This window comes from Zingiber officinale, chromosome 11B (assembly GCF_018446385.1).
Source record: "Zingiber officinale cultivar Zhangliang chromosome 11B, Zo_v1.1, whole genome shotgun sequence".
NCBI classification, from domain to species: Eukaryota; Viridiplantae; Streptophyta; class Magnoliopsida; order Zingiberales; family Zingiberaceae; genus Zingiber; species Zingiber officinale.
The window spans coordinates 13,422,453-13,444,137 of record NC_056007.1 but is presented as its reverse complement, the minus strand read 5'-3'; the positions used below and the strand labels follow the sequence as shown (position 1 = coordinate 13,444,137).

The 21,685-nt window shown below is 36.1% G+C and overlaps 2 protein-coding genes across 2 annotated transcripts; one reads left to right on the top strand and one right to left on the bottom strand.

Moving 5' to 3' along the window:
- Positions 1 to 7,747: 7,747 nt before the first annotated feature.
- Positions 7,748 to 9,963, bottom strand: LOC122033792 (zinc finger MYM-type protein 1-like). The gene is made up of 3 exons (XM_042592952.1): positions 9,366 to 9,963; positions 9,129 to 9,221; positions 7,748 to 7,830 (listed from the first exon to the last, which is right to left on the bottom strand). The coding sequence occupies exons 1-3, from the start codon at positions 9,961 to 9,963 to the stop codon at positions 7,748 to 7,750; spliced, it is 774 nt and encodes a 257-aa protein (XP_042448886.1).
- Positions 9,964 to 15,666: 5,703 nt separating this feature from the next.
- LOC122034647 (RING-H2 finger protein ATL16-like) lies at positions 15,667 to 16,742 on the top strand. Its single transcript, XM_042593965.1, has one exon. The coding sequence runs from the start codon at positions 15,924 to 15,926 to the stop codon at positions 16,638 to 16,640; it is 717 nt and encodes a 238-aa protein (XP_042449899.1). The 5' UTR covers positions 15,667 to 15,923; the 3' UTR covers positions 16,641 to 16,742.
- Positions 16,743 to 21,685: the final 4,943 nt, after the last annotated feature.

Below are 21,685 nucleotides of genomic sequence, written 5' to 3'. Positions count from 1 at the left end.
ATTTCTGCTTAACACTCCTCCATGCAATGGCTCCACCTCCTAAAGTAAGCACATAGCCTGATGTAGACTTACTATTGTCCCTATCTGATTGGAAGTCTGAATCTGTGTAACCCACAGGGAGCAAATCATCTGCTTGGTGAACTAGCATATAATCTCTAGTCCTTCTCAGGTACTTCAATATATGCTTTACAATAGTCCAATGTCCTTATCCAGGGTTACTTTGATATTTGCTAACCATGTCCATGGCAAAACAGATATCTGGTCTCGTACACAACATTACATACATTAGGCTTCCCACAGCCGAAGCATAAGGAACTGCCTTCATGTCCTCTATCTCCTTTGATATTTTCGGAGACATCTCTTTAGATAAAGCTACTCCATGCCTAAAAGGTAAGAAACCTTTCTTGGAGTTTTGCATGCTAAAATGAGCAAGGATTGTATATATATATGAGGCTTGAGATAGACACAACATCCTTTTCTTGCGATCCCTTATAACTTTGATCCCTAGAATGTGTGCGCATTCTCCTAAGTCCTACATATAAAATTTCTTGGGCAATCATACCCTTACGTCTGGTAATACTTTGGCATTGTTGTCAATTAACAAATATCATATACGTATAGTACAAGAAATACCACCACGTTTCTGTTACACTTTTTATATACACAAGACTCATCCGTACACTGAGTAAATCCATATGACTGAATTACTTCATTAAACCGGATGTTCCAAGATCTTGAAGATTGCTTTAGTCCATAAATAGACCGATTGAGCTTGCATACTAGATGCTCTTTGCCTTTTTCAATGAACCCCTCTGGTTGCTTCATATGGATGTTTTCTTCAAGACTTCCGTTAAGGAAAGCTGTCTTGACATCCATTTGCCAAACCTCATAATCCATATGAGCAGCAATGGATAAGAGTATCCAGATAGACTTAAGCATAGCTACCGGTGAAAAGGTCTCTTCATAATCGATTCCCTCTTTTTGAGTGTACCCTTTCACAACAAGCCTTGCTTTGAAGGTTTCTACCTTCCTATCTGCCCTTCTTTTCCTTTTATAAATCCACTTGCATCCAACGGCTTTTATACCATTTGGTGGTTCTAAGCTCTCAGACCTTATTAGAATACATAGATTCTATTTCAGAATTCATCGTCTTTTGCCAAGATATTGCATCTTTATCTTGGAGTGCTTCGTTATACGTCCGGGGATCAGGTTCATGTTTACCCAGGATCAAGTCCGAAGATTCTCCCAAAAACATGAATCTCTCAAGTTGCCTAACAACCCTCCCACTACGACGAGGCACTGTCTGTAACTGTGCATCATTTGTAACACGTGTTGCAGTTTCTTGTGATACTACATCTTGTATTGTTGGTATTGATCATGGGGTTAAAGATGTCTACATTGGAAAGATTTGGTAAAGATCATGGGGTTAAAAGGATGCAAGATATCTCCATTGGCTTGAGGCCTTTTGGGTAGAGCCCAAGAGCAAAGTCATGAGGGTCTAGGCCCAAAGTGGACAATATCATGTCATTGTGGAGATATGTGGACATCCTTTGGGCACAACACTCCTGTCTCTCCTTGAATTTTTTCCACTAGGGATTCTTAAGACACGGAAAGCTCTTCATGAACGTAGCCCATTCTAGACATATACAATCTGTCAGATAGTATCATTTTGTATATAATGTGTCGTTTTTCGTAAAATTAACATCCGAAGCATTTCCTTGTAGGACGGCATTGAAGAACGATGATTTGTTAAAAACATTTATATCATTACATGACCCTATGATGCTAAAAAAAGCAAGACATATCCAAATTCTGCAGACATGACCACTTTTAGAATTATTATTGGGATGTCGTAATCGCCTCTAGTAAACTGGCCTTTCTAAGCAATGGGGCAATTCCTCCACTCCCAGTGCATGCAATCAAAGCTGCCCAACATTCCAAGAAAGTCATGCCTCTACTCATGCATTTGAAGCAAGCGTTGAGTGCCAGTAGCATTGGGTCTTTGCAAGTATCTTGCCCCAAACACATCAATCATACATCGACAAAAAGTTGATCAAACAATCAAGGGCAGTTCTCTCACCCATCCATACATACTCATCCAAAGAGTCGGTGGGGGTTGCATATATATGCCAATTGATGAATAGCCGTAGTGCATTTTTGAAGTGGCGATAAACCTGTCCTTCTAATTGTGTTTCTCCTCCACTGAAAATACTCTAAATGATTTATCAAGGCATCGACTATGCGAGCAAATAACTCTCTTCACATGCGAAATTGCCATCAAAAGACTTCAGCGTGAAATGAAGGAACATCCGAGAAGTAATCTCGGACAAGGCGAACATACCCGATCTTCACAATCCTGGTCCACATATCCCTAATTTGTAGCTCTTGTAGAACCTCCAGTTTCTTGACATCTCTGCTCTTCTAGCTCAAGTAGCGTAATCATCATTCGATCAACATCATTATCCACATCTTTCCACATCTCATTTCTCCAAAATTCATGGATGTTATTTTCTCTAGAGCGATGGAGATCTTCAGACATTTTGAATATAATTGAAGTTTTAAGTGGTTCAAATCAGAAATATAATGGAATGGAGAATCATAACTTATACATTGATATATATAGACTAATTTTCAATGGCTAATTTATAACAACTATTTTACAACAGCTATTTTATAATGACTATTTTACAATGATAATTTTATAATGGCTATTTTATAATGACTATTTTACAATGGCTACTTTATAATAGCAGTTTTACAACGGCTACTTTATAATGGCCATTTTACAATAGCTATTTTTATAACGACTATTTTATAATGGTTATTGTATAACGACTAGTTTGTATCGGTAAAACAACATAAAGATGTTTTTTTATTTAAAAAACCCATAAAGACCAACATAATTTTTTTTAAAAAAACTTACAAATCAAAAAAACATAAACATTAACAAATGACAAAGACCAATATAAATTTAAAAACATAAACACCGACAAATGACAAATCTACTATAGGTCACGTCTCTTTGTAATTTCTTCAAATATTTTTATATGCCAATGAAGTTGCGCCACTGTAATTCCACTCGTATCTTTCATAACCATATCATAGTCATTTTGCTTTAGCTCAAGTTCCTTAAGCACCAATTTTTCCTTTTGATATTGTTGCATTTGTTCCCATTTCACGTTGAAGTCTTCGTCTTCTATAACTTTGACTTTATTCTTTATTTTCACCTTCTGTTGCCCTATAGGACGTGAGAAAATTTTAGAGTCACCATCAATATCTGGAATGGTTGAAGAAGTATGTGCCCTTAATTCAGAAGTCCTCGCCTTCTTGTCAACATGACAACCAAGTGATTGGGGAACCCATTTCTCACACTCTGTTATAATCTTCCATACGTATTCATACTTGAAAACCTTATTCTTGTGTACCTTTTTCCACATATCATGTGCAATGGCTAAAACATCAGCGTCACATTCACCACAAGCCCAATTGTTAAAGAAATTATTGTACCATCCTGAAAACTTACCAACATCAGGCATAACTCGATAGTAATGTGACTTTATCGATGCACATTCTTTTGCTATCATACCCGCAAGCCAATTGTCATTATAGTACATGGTTGTACGTTGCAAAAATGCTTATTCTTTTGTTCATTACCAACTTTTGGGTCGTTGGGAATAGTTCCCCAAACTCTTGCAAGACACTTCTCCTCCTCGGTTGACCACATCACCTTAGCACTATTACTAGGGGCATTCATTTCTTTGTCATCCTCCTCATCATCCTCGAGGTTAATATTTTCTATCCCAGGTGTCGTCGAATGCGTTGGAAATTGAGAGTGTAGCATTGAAATTGGTGTTGGGGGCTCTCTATCGGATCCAGATTCTCCCAAACTCGTTTGTCGAGATTCGTTCGATAGCATGCTTGATGGTGATGGAGTAGTAATACTTGAGAAGGAGGTGACATCATAAATTGCCCACCCATTGAAGCATAATCAGATGGAAACATGAAAAACGGAGCGTGAGGAACAAAATTTGAACCAGTGGGAGTATTTTGTGAAAATTGAGTTGCACAAGCAAATTGAGACAAGTGAGGATTGGGAAGAGAACATGATTGAGAATTTTGAGAGTTTGAATTTCCCTCTGTATTTGGAGAACCAAATAAATTGTTGAATGAACTACTGAAATTTTCAATCATTTAGAATAAAGAGATAGAAATATTGTGTTAGAGAAATTATGAAGAAAGTTTTAGATGGTGAGTAGGGAAATGAAAAATATTTCTCTATTTATAAGCTAAAAAAATGTTGTTAAAAAAAATTAAAATAATATAAAATAGTTGTTTCTAGCCTTCTAGCCATTCAGTAACATAATCTGAAATAGTCCTTGCCAAAAACGATCGTTTGATTAAATTTTTATTTTCCATTTTTACAACAAAAAAGAAAAAAATGAAATAAAAATAAAAAAGCAAGTGCCCGACAACCGCTATGTGTGGGGCCCATGCCCTACGTGCTTGTGCTATGCATGCGTCCGGAGAGAGGTTGCGTACGCAACACCCTATCTTAGAACTTGTTATTTTTTTTATTTTTAAATTATTATAAACCCAGCATCCAATTTTGGATGTTAGGTTCTTGGGTTTAAAAAATTCTAATCAATTGCAATGCTATTTGATTTACAAAACCAAATTTCTTGGGTTTTGTAAACCTATCATTACAGTCACTCATAGTAGCCGAAAGTCCAATGGGAAGGTTGGTAAGAGAAAATTCTAAATAGGTTAAGAAGGGCTAGACATTTGATGAAGAAGAACTAGCTGGTCAAGGTTGACCGGAAAATCCTAATAAGTCACAGATGACTAGATGTTAGGGCAAAGGAACCCTAAACTCAGATTCAAAGTTGAGGGTTGGGCAATCGATTAGTGTAATTGATTCACCTAAAGAAATTGATTGGTTCAATCGATTGAGAGCTTACTTCGGGAGCCAATTGGCTTAAGGCAATTGGCAATCGATTGACAAAAGTTTCAAGAGGAAATAGAAGCATGTTGAATTGATTGGTTTAATTGATTCAACCTTGTCAATCGATTGGTTAATCAATTGGTAGTACTTTCTCGAGAGAACAAAAGGATTTAGAATTGATTGAAGTAATCGATTGATATGACTCACTAATTGATTAGTCAGACGAAAAAGAGTCATTCTACAAGTTTGAACAGTCGGATTTGACATGACAATTGATTAGGAGTAAGATCAATTGATTAGGTGTTTTCCCGTCCGAAAGCAATCCTAGAAAAGGAGGTTTCGTAGAGTTTGAAGGCGCCAATTCTTGGGATTTTGAAGGATAGTGTTGTAGCATTTTCGGACCAACAAGATGCATTTCGAAGTTATAAGAGATCAAGTAATCAAAGTTTTGATTGTAAAGTCATTTTCGATTATATGTGTCTTTGCTTTCTTGTTTCTTGTTATGTTCTTGCAAGAATGATTTGTAAGAGGATTCTTCACTTCCAGAAAATTTTCAAGAAGGAGAGAGTTCTTAGTGGAAGAGATCGCTAGGAGTGAACTCTCAAATTAATATTCTCAAGGAGTGGATACTAGGTAAACCAAGGTATTGTGTATGTAGAGTTGAGATTGAGTAATATATCCTTTGCGCATTCAACGGCAAGCACAAAACATTGAAGAGAAGCGATCAAAGTTATTCACCCTTCTAGCTCGCACAGATCTAACAAAATATCAGCACCTAATAGTCAAAAGTGTTTAATGATTTTAGACAATTAAAATTTTAAAAAATAAATATTGAAAAAGAATACTAAAAGCTTACTAATGTTTATTTGATACGAATTATCAAATACTTTTATAATAGATAAATATAAAAATATTTTTAATTTAATAATATTTATTTATCTTTAGAATCATCAAACTTTAACAAAAATCAAGGGGCATCAAAAATAAGAGAAACATTATATTATATTAGCACCTTTCTTTCCTATAAAAACTTAAATAGTGGTCTCTCTCATGATTTTATTCCGAAAATATCGATGGATTTAGTATTATTATAGAAGCTACCGAATAGCTTCTATAATATATAAAATTTATCGATTAGCTTCCACAACGTGTAAAAGCTAAAAGATAGTTGTTACATTAGTTTCTACACACTCGATTATAATTAAATTATGTTCATTTAAAATATAATGAGTATCAGGTAGTCTATATATATATATATTTTACTTTTAAAAATATTATTTTAATTAGATTATCACTAAAATAAGTAAAATCAAAATTATATAAGATTATTGTGCTAGAAACTAGTAACTAATTTTTATACATTATAGAAGTTAGCAACTGATTTCTACATATTATAAAAGCTAGCAACTAGCTTCTATCCATTATAAAATTTACATATTAATTTCTATTTAGTCGATCTGATGAAATAATGCTCATTTAAATATAGTGAATATTATAGAGTCTCCCTCGTTTATTTTATTTATTAAAATATTATTTTAATTAGATTATCATTTAGAGAAGTAAAATTAAAATATACAAAATTACTCTTGTAACAGACTTATATAATTGTAAAAATTAATTGTTAGTTTCTATGCAATTGAATATAAAGATATTTGGGATAGTTCGGATTAAATAGAGCCTTTTTAAATCTTATTTTATCTTATTTTTGACCGTTTGAAAACTACATATGGTTTGTATGAACAGGAGAATAGTTGGGTGCTTCTTTCGAAGGAAAAAAAAAAATTGATGAATCACATGACCTCAGGATCGATTTGATTTTATAGAAATTTTGTATGTGTCAATGGGATAAATTAAAAAGTACTCGTGGTTAGTGGTCTAGAAGCTTAGTGAAAAGACCCTTAGTTTACCACATGTACCAAGGACTCATAACAAAAGTTTACAGCATGTACTAGCTAACTTGAAGACCGACGTTCAATCAAATAATAAACCTCTCAAATACTGATGTTAAGGGATCATAGTATAAAATCTCATCATACATGAACCATCATAATCAACACAAACCATAGCTTCACAATCCAAAGAATTTGAGCAAAGGAAAATAAAGGCACCAACACCTCTCCTCATACATGTAAAGGACGGACTCCACAGAAAACAAGAGTCTTCACAGTACTTCTAAAGGTTCCCGGATAGTGTGTCGAGGTACCATCCTGCCTCCTCGTCTATTCCGTGTGCATGCCATCGATAATACCCTGGGGGTGTCTCTCTCACTTGTATCATATACGTCATGAGTCTATAGACCCAACAAGAATATTCCAATATGAAAATATGACATCCATATGAAGTAGGATCAGTAGCTAAAACATAAATTGCAATCTTAATTATGAAATAGAGGAAAACACGTTTAAGTAGAGTAATCTACACAACTATTAAGGATGAATATGTTACACTTTGATAACTATCGTTTGAGTCAGTCATTCAGTCCATAATCATGATCCTAGAGGCAGGGGCGGAGCTAGGATATTGGTCGAGTGTAGGCATGATACAATTAATTTTATAATTGTAAAATTATGCACGGTATAAAATCAAAGATTAACATAGGCTAAGCAAAACATATTGAGTGTACCTCATTGGAAAGATCTAGAGAATGAAATAATTAATCATGTTTCATTATATAATAGAACATAACATGTTTTTTTGGCATAATAATTAAACCGCAAATGGCAAAATAAAAGCAAACCCGATAAGCTTATCCAACCGAATTAGCCTCCTTAATATAAAAAAAAACTATCTATTCCACCATCTTTTTCAAAAAGATTCTTGGTTATGAGATGCACTCAAAAGTTCTTCATAATTTTCAAACATCAAGGCAACATCATCCAAATTGAAATCTGCATAGAAATAATTGCAAATGAATTAGACAAATTAGCATTTGCCATCAAAATTCAAAATGAGAAACTAAAACTTATGCTTACGACTGATCATGTGACATATTCAGCATTAGTAAAACTACATGATTTTTTAAAGAATAAATTAATTTCAAAGGAGAGTTGTGAAGACTTTAAGTCAAGAAGCTAATCCTTTTGTTAACAAAGCATACAATATGAAATCAAACATAATTACCTTACAATTTTTCTTTTCGAGTCTTCATATTTTGAAACTTTTGTATAATAGCTTCATTATCAACCGTTAGAAATATATCTTTCTCTACATAGACAATAAGACTATTATTCATTCAATCATCACTCATTCAATTGTGCAACCTGTCTTTCATAATTCTCATGGCAGAAAACACTCTCTCTACAATTGCAGTCGCAACTGGTAAAATTAATGTCAATGTCAAAAGCTTAAAAACCAATGGATACACCATACTTTTTTTTTGACATAACTAATTTCTCTGAAAGATCACCGAGGTCTTTCAATCCTTGAAATGTTTTGTTAGAACGCATATCACATATATAAGTTTCAAGTTGATCATCAAGTACGAGAAGATCAAATCTTGAGAAATCTTGTGGATAAAACTCAGCCAGTTGCAATAATTTTTTCTTGTCAAAATCCAAAAAAGAGTTTTGTGGACACAAACAAGTTACATAAAGAAGTAACTCTGTATTTGCCTCTGAGAAACGATAATTTAATTCTTGAAGTTGCATATCAATAACACCATAGAATAAATCAACTCGATAGTGATGTAAATTTGCCACTTCTGGTGGATTACGATGGGGACGACCACGTGGTGCCCAACGTGTGAACATATTATCCATTTTGAGACAATCAATGTAATGTTGTTGACAAAAATAGTGAACATTTTCTAAAAATGAATCCCAACCATCTTCTCTCATATTTTGGAGTCGGTGTTTGCATACTTGTACCAAATCCATTGCATTTACAATATCTTGATCTTTCTTTTGTAATGCCACTGACAATTCACTCGAAATCCCTAAGACATGTTTCATCAAGTGTAGATTGAATGCAAAATCAAATGAAAGTATTAACTCTAATAAATTAAATGCCTTAGTTTTTTTATCATGAGAACTGGAATCATCTTCTGAAATTATTTCAAGCACATCACTGATAGCAGAGAATATAGAAATCAAACTGATCAAAGAATTGTAATGTGACCTCCAATGTGTATCCCAAGCATGTTTAAGGGTAGTTTCTTGATTAAGTCCTCGACCACTTGAAATTTCACCCTTCTCTAGTGCCTCAACAATAAAATCTGAATGTTTCTCCTTAAGAAGATCAAAATGTTTGCAGGATGATCCAACAACATTTATCACATCACCTACAATACGAAAGAAATTAGAAATTGAAAGATTTTTCTTGGCCACAGCTATAAGAGCTAGTTGAAGCTGATGGGCAAAACAATGTATGTAAAATGCACATGGGTTCTCCTTTAAAATGAGTGTTTTTAGACCATTAAATTTACCTTGCATATTACTTGCTCCATCAAAACCTTGTCCTCTCACATTAGATATGCTCAAATTATATTTTGAAAGCATCTTATCAATAACAGCTTTAAGTGAGAGTGCTGTAGTACTAGTAACATGTTCAATTCCAACAAAACGCTCATTTACATGCCCACTATTATCCACATAGAGCAAAACAACTGACATTTGCTCTTTCATTGACACATCACGAGATTCATCAACTAAAATAGAGAATAATGAATTACCAATATCTTTGATAATAACATTAATTGTTTTAGTTGCACAAGCCCTTACTATATCCTTCTGAATATCCGGTGATGTTAACTTGTAATTTTTAGGAGCATTTTTCAATATCACATCATTAATCTCTTTATTATAAGCACCTAAAAACTTCAGTTGAATAAGAAAGTTACCTGGATTAAGAGAACCTTCAGTCTCATCATGACCCCGAAATGAATTCCCTTGTTCCAACAAAACTCTAATACAATCAATAGAAGCATTGAGACGGATACGATAATCATTTCGCATTTGCTTTGACTGTTTGTGCAAAATTGATTGAATGTGGTCATCTTGATTCATCAAAGCTTCACAATTCATTTGAGCTTTATGATGTTCACTGTCATGTTGGCCAACATGAATATTTAATCTATCTTTACCCTTTCAATTTGTGAATCCTTCGCTAACAAAAGTCTCTCCTCCTGCTTGTTTTCCCTTAGTTTGTCTTGTAGAGATAACAATACAAACAATACGCCGCATCTTTTTCTATACTATATTCCAACCATTCACCAAATTCCTTAAACCATGAAGGATTGAATCGTCTAAATTGGCTTACTCCAAATTTTCATTTTGGGAATTCATAACCTGAAGGTTGACATGGGCCTTTTTGCAAATATATCCTTCGAACTTGATCCCTAATGTTAGCATTATAAGAACAAATTGGAATCCTTAGTCCAGGATTTGCTGGTAATTGTGAAAAAATAAATTCTTCAACTGTAACATTTCTAATATTTTATTCTTCTGATTCTGGAGCTTTTCTTTTAAAAAAATTTATGCATTGTAGACATAGTGATTTTCTAATATAAATAAATAAAAAATGAATTAACAATCCAAACTTAAACAAAATCCTAAAACCACCTAATATCAAAGATAAGATCCATGCTTATTGCTTAATTGCATAATTGAAGTTTAAGTAACTAAGCAAAGACAATTAAGTAAACATCAATATATAAAAATGAATAAAAAAATGGATTTATGTCGGGCAGTGACGCGGTCACACCAAGGAAGCAATGGTCGTTGAGTGCAGGAACGAATTGGTTGCACTCGTACGCTACCGCGCGCAGGTGTTGTAATCTTTGAACTATTTTATTCTATCAGAATAATTGATCCAGGATTGGCATACATAGACATAGTTGATCCAAGATTGTTATAAAAACACTCCTAAGAATAACACTACCCTCTGTTCTGGATTATTTAATGACTAATGAGGTTGTCATTGAATTCAAAGTAGGGGATGCAGTACTTGACTTCTTCAGCATATCATATATCCATATTTTTTCTTTACCCATGTATTGTATATGAATAATTATTGCAAAAGGAAAATAATTTTCTCTCATAGTTAACTATCAAATTAGTAGTTCTTAATTTTGTAAGCATATGGTAGAAAACAAAATAATATACAGATAACTTTTTGTTAAAAATTGTTTAATATTAGTTGTGGAAATAGAACTTAGAACTTAGAAGTGTCTTACCGGCTTTTTTTTGGGAAGAGGAAAAAAACATTTAGGGTTAAGGGTTACCTTAGGCTTCCTAGTTTGCTATGGAGCACGGCGACAGGGGACGAAGTCAAAGAGGAGGTGGCGAGGGAGAACTGACTACTAAGGATGGGTATTTGAATTTTGAAGTATTTCGGCCATTCGGCGTGAGCTACAAGCCTACGACGACTTGCGCCGGAGGCGTTTGTGAGGTTGCTGCAGGCATATAGCCGACGGCGTGGTCGCACACGATGCTTTTCTCCCAACTCGTGTTCCTCTGGCTCTGGCCTTTGCAGGTTCGGCGTGGACGCATGGTTGTTCATCGCGAGGTTATTGTGAAGAGGAGAAGAGAGCGATTAATTTAGTTAGGGTTGATTTAGGGCGAAAAAAAATCTTAATAATAATTTTTTTTTGTCTGGGCCCAATGTGGGCAACTGCCCACACTGGGCCCGTGTAAGCTCTGCCCATGCCTAGAGGTACCTCCTAGGAGAACATGCAGTCATATAGCCGAAGTCAATATAAATTATATTATCAGTCATGTTTGGAAGAGTCCTCCACGGAGCTCATCCCGAGATATCCATCTCGTACTGTCACCACAAGTGGACATACACATTTCATTATCCTTACATTATTAGCACATTCTCGACATTCATAAACATACAAATACACAAGAGCCTTTCCATATCCAAAAATCATGCATAAACATAAGAATATCAGTGAATCGGAACCTAAATCATGTGGCAAAAGGCGAAATCGCTCGCCCCTAGCGCCCCCGCTGCACCCGACCCAAGGCCATCACGAGGGAGGTAAATCACAGCATCCTGAGCGAGCATATGGAAGGTAGGGTGAGTTGCACAAGGACCGGAGATTTACGCCTCGACTACCCTGAGTTTCGACCCCGCGACCTCATGTGGCAAGCATCCCACCACATACCAACTCGGATGACCTGTGGGGTTTAATCGGAACCTAAATTATGCATAATGAAATAGAGGACAGATCACAAGAATTGAAACTGGCATGGAACGTAGAGCGGATCTACCCATTAAGGAAAAAAATACCACATCACCACCCTTATTGCTCTCACCGTAACAGCACCAGGCAAAAACATAAAACTAAACTACAACATCATCTATAAATTTATCCAAACCGTAGTCATCAAAATAAAACGTTGTCATGAATCAATTAACCCTCTTGAAGACAATGCACAGCGTAACAAAATTAATTCCACAAAACCCCCAAATCTGTTCCAAAAACAAACCGGAGCATCACAGCAACACGAGCAATATAGAGACCCTTACAATCTCCGAAATCTGTTCACAATCTCCCAGCCTACTTGAGAAACCTAAAATTTCCTCAAATCCAAACTCTTCTGATTGAAATCAATCAACAAACAAGAATCCTCTGGAAATGACGTCGGGCAGTATAACCAATCGGTCAACTTCTAAATCCTTTCTGATGAAGCAAAACTAGGCAATAGAGCAGAACAAATCTCCCAGAAACCAATCGAAAACTCCAAAAATCAAACAGGAATCCAGAAGCTCAATCTATCAAGAGAAACCCGTTCAACACCAAATTCAATCATCGACCCCCAAATCCTCCGCAGAAAGATAGAGAAACCACAAGGCACAACAAGAACGTCGCGGGAAAGAGAAATCTCAACTCGTTCAACCAATCAGACAATAAACAAGCACATCGACTTCTCCTGTGCACCTAATTCTTACCTCACTGATCTCATACCACCATAATGGAGAGTACTTGCCTATTCCTTCCTCGCTACACCGGCGGAAGCTCTCGCCCAATCGTTCTCACACCGTCGATGAGATGGCCGAAGGATCTTATGCTCGTTGCAGTATCCTTGAGGAAATCGACCGCGTGCGGTGGTGCCTAGCCAGATCTCACGAAGTGGTGGGAACTCCGTCGAAATGGGTTAATTCGATCCTGCCTGTACATGCAGTGCCCCAACCTCTCACATTGGAATGGTGGGACCCACACTTAAGTAGTGGGTCTCACCCCCTCATTGTGAGAGGTTGGGGCACTGCCTGTACAAGCAGGGTGAAATTTATCGTCGAAATGGCGGAGCTGGAGAGTGAAGAGGCGGTGATTCTTCTCGGGAAACAGCGAGTGAGGAGGAGGAGAGAATCGACTTTTATACCTAGGTTTATTAACACTAACCTAAGGTAATTAAGGTCAATCAACTCCCAACTTAATTAGACATCATAGGCTTCCATCAAGCTTAATAGTCCTATCCCCTTAAAATGTGTCGTTCTAGTTCATTTAAAATTCTAAAAAATTCCTTAAATTAATAGAAAATTTATAAATTAATCCCTTAATTAGTAGTAGTGTGCCCTTAGAAAATTTCATAAATAAATTTCTTAATTATTCTTGTGAAACCTTAAACTTAGTGTTTCATGGTTTTACGCCCTATGTGGAAAAACAACAAATCTACAAATATATCATAATTAAGGATTAAATTATGAATATTTAAATGACAATTTGACACCCTTTGTTATATCATAACTCCGTCTTCTTTGTCTCCTCTGAGTGGTCTTCTTTGTCTCCTCCGAATGATGTAGTGATTGTGATACAAAGTATTGTCATATAAAATTTTATGATTAAAATTTGATACGTTTAAATATGTCTTTTTCCCCTCCATATTTTATAATTTATCTTTTGATGTAAAGCCGAAGACAAGAATACTGAGACGATCGAATGATCTTTTATCGCGTAACCCGGCTTCTTCGGTACAAGATCAGGCAGACGAGGATGATTGAATTGATACCACGTCACATCATCCATGTCTTTAACGCTCTCCATTATCACAATGGAATGGAAAAGTATTATTAATTATTCATCCACTTACAATTCAACACATCATAATATCAAAACAAAAAATGAATTGACTTTTACTATCCTTACAGCTTTCTTAACATGAAAAAAACAAAAAACAAAAAACAAAGCTTGTCATCTCACTCAGGAATGGGAGCTGAAGTAGCAATTGCAATTGCTGCTTCATTTTCTTTTACTGAATAAATGGATTGCCCGTTACCATGGGCAAAGTCAGAAGACGTTTTTTTTTAATTCAAAAAACAAGGAATGTCTCATTTTTATTTTTTTTATTGAGAGGACATCTTATTATTCAGGTGTATCCAAATACTCAACTCAACCCTGCTTTAATAGTATTTAGTATTATTCATATTATTATTTCTCATTAATTTAAATTTAGTTTTTTTTTTTAATCCTTAGTATTTCGCCGAAGATAAACCCTTGACTTTATTGTGTAAACCTCCTATGCGTTAACGCATTAACGACTGAGCCATGGGACAAATAATTAGACACTATTACAGGATTAAATAGTGGAGTGAGAGCTATTTTTATAAAAAAAAAATAAAAAATAAAGTATGCCCTTTTTATTTTTGCCCCGTTACCATCGTAATTTGTTGGATCGGACTAATATAAAATTATTAAAAAATACAGAAATTGAAAAAAAAAAAAAACACTTTGGCCTTGTCATCTCACTCACTCTTGGGAGTGGACAAGTAAAAGATTATTTAAAAGAACAGAAATTTAAAAAATTTAGTCTGCCAAAAGAGCCGGTAGCTTTAACCCACAAATTAAATTTAAAGATTTAAGCAAACAAGTTCAAATTAAAATTCCATATCATTTAAATAAATCAAACTCAGATTTAGAAAATATTACATAGTATTATAATTGAATCCAATATCTGTCAACTTAATAATAATTTATTTATATTCATTCAATATACATAAAATTAATTAAATAAATAAATTTAAATAACTCATTAAATTAAATAAATAAGTTTAAACATATATGTATATTTAACTCATATTTTACCACATGAATACATTTTGAGAACAATTTATGAACTGTATTCCTAAATAAAATTTATGAACTATGTTTATCAATAAAACTCTTATTAATATGATAAATAAATAAATAAAATATAAAAATGAACAAACAATATTACAATATCCAACTCACTAATCAACTAAATAAATTTTAAAATATAAAAGTTTCAAATAATTAAACAAATTTGAATTAAGAGTTTAAAAACATCTAAGCTCGTAAAAAAGAAATTAAATCTGAATAACCATTTCAATGACATAATTCATTTTAAACTCATTTGACTTGACTGACTTAGTTATTGATGGTGTCCTTCTTTACTCGGTTGGATTCCTCCTCTCCCGATATCTTCAGAGTCGAAGCTATGACAATCTTCTAGTTGGCTAAGGTCCAATGGCCTACGAAGCAAAACACATTAGTGGAGGTCGTTGAAATCCATTACTTTACCAAATAAGATTGGAGATTTTGAATCGATTTAATTTATTATAATTCTAAACTTAAATAACTATTTCAACCATTTAACTCATTTTAAATTTAGACAATCCCATTGTGTGACTTCTACCAGCACCACCCAAGGCATTATCCGTTGCATTGATGGATTCCAGGTATTAACCGCACAAAGCCAAAACAAACTACAGTACCCTGCTTCCTCATTGATTAGGTTCGGCATTGTCTCCACTCTGCCCTCCACTACAAGCCCTTTGCGATGATCAGTCCTAGACATCATCACTGCTATGCATCTACATAATCCTAATCTTTCAATCTCCCAATCTCTTTTTGCATTCCATCTGTTTTCCATCTTCCATTCTTTCAATCATGTCGCCTTGTTCATTCTTTCTTCAATCTTCTCCCATTTGACTTCTCATCCTTCTTCCAAACTTTGGAGAGGAATATAAAAGGTCAACTTAAAGTCAATTGGAGCAACTACTCCAAGTGGATTGATTCATGACGTCGCCTTTTTCCTCCGTCGCCGGCTTCCCCGTCGTCGCCGTGTCCATCGTCGGAATCCTCGCCACCTCACTCCTCCTCCTCGGCTACTACGTCTTCGTGACCAAGTGCGGCCTCAACGGGCAAGAGGGTGCCCGGCGGCATGGCGGCACCGCCTCTGGCAGACAACTCGGCCTCGACGAGTCCACCATTCGCGCGATCCCGACGGTGAGGTACAGGCAGTTCCTCGCCGGACCCGGCGAGTGCGCCGTCTGCCTCAGCGGGTTCCGAGAGCAGGAGAGGATCCGGTTGCTGCCCGCCTGCCTCCACGTCTTCCACATTGATTGCGTCGACACCTGGCTCCAATCCAACGCCAATTGCCCGCTCTGCAGGGCGAGCGTCACCGCGACGGCGCCCGTCGAGCCTCTCGCTGCCGCGGCGATGGCTCGCCGCTTCGGTCGCGAAACGGGAGGCGAAGCGGGGGAGCAGAGGAAGGCGGCAGAGTTGTTCGCGAGCAGGGGAGACGAGTGGATCGGCGCCGGGAAGAAGGATGAAGCGCTGCGCGCGCAGCCGATGCGGAGGTCACTCTCGATGGATTCTTCGACGGATGCGCGCCTACACGTGGCACTGCGGCAGGGCTCGCGCGCGGAAAACGATGGCGCGGGCGGCGGCATATTGCGACGATCTCTGTTCTCATTCGGCCGGAGTTCCTGCGGCTCCGTTCTTCCTCTGTGAACGGAAGCTTCTCGAATTGAATCAGCAATCGAAATGTAGAATTTATTTTATCGTCAAATCTATTGTTTGGATCAGAGAATAAGAATACTTTCCTTTCTATTATTATTTTATTTTATTTTTCTTAATTAACTCGGTCTCACGGGCATTTTTTTACTGGTTATTCGAATAAATCGAAAAATATTTCTAGCGGAAGATTCATTATTCCATTATTTTTAAATCAACTGTCAGTTAAAATAAATTTATCCGTTAATTAAATAAAACTAGGACTATCTAGAAAATTAAGAAGATATTGTGTACTATTATCCCGGGGCAATATTAATATTATTTGAGGTGTCAAGGGGACCAATTAAATCAAATGTGAATAAAAGACAAATCAAATAATTATGAAATTACTAAATTTAAAATAATTTTATTACACAAATTGAGTATTTTTATTTTGGTGTAGATTTAACGATGCTAATTGATACTACCCGACTCAGCTTCAGATAAGCAGAAGGCGTCTACATAGCCCTATCTCGCACTAGTCAAGTCATCGTGTTGGGTCATCGTTAATTGAGTCACACTTGGTCGAGTGGATCCAAGCTCAAAACTGTTTGAGTTGGTTCGATCTACCATGGTGTCGATCTAGTCCGACCTATCAACTTGCCGAGTTAGCACGAGTTGTCAACCTATAGAGCTAGTCCGAGCTGTTGAGTGGTTGAGTCGCTAGGTTGAGCCCTCCCAGCTCTCGTCTAGTCGGACTCAACAAACTACATATAGAGACACGAATCAGATATAAAAAATGAAAAATGATATGCATAAGGAAAAAAATTCAATGAAAACCTCAAGGATAGACACATAAAGTGATGGGGCCCATAAAAAGTGAAATGGTGGGTCATGACTTTATGTGTCTATCCTTGAGGTTTTCAGTGAATTTTTTTCCTTGTGCATATCATTGCTCATAAAAAATATGCTAGGTAAAAGGATTCTCTTAAACTCCCTCTTTGACTACTTTTTCTTTTTTTTTTCTTTTAATATTTAGAGCACCACGATGATTTAGGCCTCGGAAGAATCTCACGAGATGGCTCCCCATGAGTCCTCGTGTATTATTTCTCAAAAGAAGAAAACCTTTCAAAAGCTTCATCAACAATCTCAAATGAAGTGGCAATCTCTACCGCATCGCTAATCATTAGAATACAAATTTTATACCGGACCTACAATTTCTTATAAGCTCCATCGGGTCCATCTAAATCATCTTCGCTATTAGATTAACCTCCTCACTATTCATAGTCAGAATCAAATATGAGATCCCCTCTTCAGGATTTGTAGTCTAGGCAACATGTGCACCTACTTCATGTGTCAAATTGTGATTAATGGAGGCCCTAAGAACTTTATAAAATATCAAATTTCACAAGGAAGAAAATGGATACTCAATTTAAAGTGAATTTTAAGGATATTAATTCGGATGGATTAGATGAGTTCAGGTCGGATCAAAATAAGAATATTATAAAAAATCTCAATCTGAATCCGTTTCGAACTGAATTGAATACAACAAAAAAATCCTAAATCCAAACCTGAATCCAGATAACCCAACCAACTGGTATAATCCAACCGATCTGATTAAAAAGGTTTTTCTTTTATTATAATTCCTATAATTTTTTACTTTTATCTCAATATTTTATCATTATCATACTAATCTTTTGATATTATGTACATAAAATATTTTAATTTTTAAAATAAAAATTGATTTACCAAAAAAAATCTCCTAAATCCTAAATTAGGTCAACCCAGATCATCCTAAGCCCAATCCTAACACTACCTAAAAAATTCCAACCCAAACTCGAAAATCCCTAACCCTAATTCTATATTTTTCTAATCAACTCGGGTAAGGTAGCCAGGTCAAATTCATTTTTGACATCCTTAGTGATTTCATACTTGATCTCGTATATACCGTTTGAAGTAGGATTTTTAAAAACAAATTAGCATCTTTTTTTTTATTGAAATCGTAAAAGGTGTTCCTTTTTCATTTATTAGCAAAACGACGTCTCATCCCGCTTCAGCCTATTTTTATTTCTAAAATTGCCCTTATTTTCGATGATATTATAGTAGTTGTGAATCATAGTTATTACATAGTGGTAGCAGCAATAATCCTATAACAATTATATAATTATAACATCTAAGATTTTATAGTTGGTAAAACATAATATTGACTAGTGGCTAAAAATAAATTGTTATAGCAACTACGATTCGTAGCTATTATAATATAATATTAGTCAACGTTGACTAAAGATAACAGTTATAATTGTGTAACTATGATTTTGTAGGTGTTAACTAAAAATAAATTATCTATACTGTAACAATTACAATTCGTAATTATTATAATATAATATTGATCCTAGAAATGAAGTATTAGTATTGTAATAATTATGAAATATAACTTCTATAATATAATGTTATTAGTGTTGATCAGAAATAAAATGTCAATGCTTTAGTAGGTATGATACTATAGCTATTATAATAATATTAAAATTAAGAGTATTTTCAGAAATAAAAATGTGCTGAGGTGGGATAAAATATTGTTTTGATAAAAAATGAAAAAGGAATGTTGTTTCGATGAATCCAATAAAAAAAGGATGTTATTTTGATTTTTTTTTTTCCTTTTATGGTTTTTCAGATCCACCCTGCATTATTATTAGCCCTTATAAAAAGAAAACAAGTTAAATCACAAGAAGTCTTGCACATTAAGGAACTAGTTTATATAGCAGTAAATGCAGTGAGGTTAGTATTTGTTTAGTTTAATCTTTCAATTAAAGTACACAGTAGCAAATCTGAAATGCTGAAACAATGATGAGAAATTGTACTCCCTTTCATGTAAATGACAGCTAGGAGTTTTGAGGAAACTGAAAGCCTCATCTCAACAACACCCAATAATGTTTCTGTCCATGCTTATGGTCCTCCACCCTTTTCAGTTTTCTGAAACTTATCCATCTCTCAACAGAATTATGTCTGTTTTTTTTTTTTTTGGGAGGGTCTAATTCTCCATGTTTTTGTAGTTAATTTATTGCATTGAATCATAGTAAACATAACTGCCAAGTTTGATAACTAATGCTTCTAACTTACTGCAACATTGACTGTTACTCATCATCACTTCTGATACACTGCACAGAATGCTACCTCTACCTAGAACAAACGGAGTTCTTAAAGGTCTATCATCTTGCAACATGTGGATGATACACCTATCTTGTTGGATTAAACCAAATTCAAGAATGAAATTATAAATTGATTTTAAATGTCTCTTCTACTTCTATAAGAAGCAAACTCCAATTTCATCTCAAGTGATTCATGAATCTTATTAGTTAATACATTTAATATTCTTAATGTCTTGCTGATTTTCATGTTATCCAAAAATGTATAAATAAGGATTGATGTGGTGATAAAGGAGGGTCCACTAAGTACGGGTCAAAGGACGGAGATAGCAGCCGACGTGAAAGTCAAAGTCAAGAATATCAACGGCAAAGGGCCGGACACTGAAGGGTCAAGCGGGTCTCTCCAGCAGGGGCCAATCGGGCATGTATTGTTCGATCGGCAAAGGGCCTGTCCAAGCGAAATGTCCATTCAGCCAAGATCATCAGAAAGTCGTCACAAAGCAGAGGAGCATGCGTATGACCGGAGCGTTAGTCCGATCGGGCGGAAACAAACTATCGAGACCTGTCGCCACGCGGAAGAGTAGCCAAGTCCGGCTAAGCGGAGGAGTACTCAGCCGAGTGGCTAGCCCATTCGGCCGAGAAGATGGATCACTGACGTATCCTTCGGGGAGATAGCACCGCTGACACAAGACATGGTCAACAGATGGATCGTACGACGAAAGTTTATACTGTCTTGTCAGGGATATGCATGCCTTATTAAGGTATGGTGTCAGAGGCACTTTCCTGACGTGTCCTTTCATAGGACAAATTGGAGAATGTGTCCACGATCAATTGGAGAACGTGCTCACGTCTCGAGAGAAGTATGCACGTCGCACACCAGGAAACTATATAAATGGAGTCCATACATTGACGGAGGTATGCATTATTCGCTATTTATGCCTGTGTCTACTGTTACTCCACTTTTTCCTCTTTCCGGTGATTGACTTGAGCATCGGAGGGCCAACACTAGGGACCCCTTCCCTGGCTCGGCACTGACGTTTCTTGTGTTGCAGAGTGGAGCGGAGTCTACATCTAGTCAATGCGGTTGCCACATTCCCAGCTTACCATTTCCATGATTTTCGGACAAGATCATATTGGCGTAGTTTGTGGGAACATTGTTTGTATCCGAAACGTGAAGATAGAGGATGTTGGATGACTCGCCACAGTTACTTTAACAAAAGAGGAGCTGGATATACTAATATATAGAGCTGTCAGATAGGCCAACCCATGATGGGCGGGTCGACTCGTGGTGGGCCAACCATTTAGTGCGGCGCGGCGGGTTGACCCGTCAACTTGGCGGATTGGGAAATTTCCAACCCAACCAATCCAAGGCGGGTTGCGGGTTTGGTGCACCAATCCGCGGGCCCTTCAATTTTTTTTAAAAAAAAAATAAAAAAAATATTTCATATCTTTAATGTTTACTTCGGAAAGGTTCCATCAATTAAATGTATCCATAAACATGCATTTTAAATATAAATGAATACAAATGAGTACTTGTGTGGGATGAAAAGTACTATTTTTATTTCAAAATTATAACAAAGAAAGATAATAAATTGACATAAAACTTAGCTTACATGTGTTTCTCAACATGCAGGTCAACCCAAGCCCGTCACAGGCCGACCCGTGCGGGTCGCAGGCCCAGGCGGGTCGGCCTACAACGGGCTTGGGTTGATAAAATTTCAACACAACCCGCTTAATTTGTTTGGCAGGGCAGGCCAACCCAACGATCCCAACCTAAATTGGCGGCTCTACTGATACAAGCCCGAGCGGCAAAAATAGTGGAGCAACAACAACAACAGGGAATGAGTGATCGCCAGGTATAGGAACCCGCGACCTCAGCAGTGAGTCATCAAGGCGGATATGGAGACCAAGCAGAGCATG

Bases quoted from the DNA above. Each gene is read 5' to 3' on its own strand.
- LOC122034647 (XM_042593965.1), top strand. From the start codon at position 15,924: ATGACGTCGCCTTTTTCCTCCGTCGCCGGCTTCCCCGTCGTCGCCGTG.
- LOC122033792 (XM_042592952.1), bottom strand. From the start codon at position 9,963: ATGAATTGTGAAGCTTTGATGAATCAAGATGACCACATTCAATCAATT. The intron at 9,222-9,365 runs GTAAATTTAATG...TTCGTATTGTAG, and splicing joins TGGAGCAAGTAATATGCAAG to GTGATGTGATAAATGTTGTT. The intron at 7,831-9,128 runs GTGAAATTTCAA...ATTTCTATGCAG, and splicing joins TGTTGAGGCACTAGAGAAGG to ATTTCAATTTGGATGATGTT.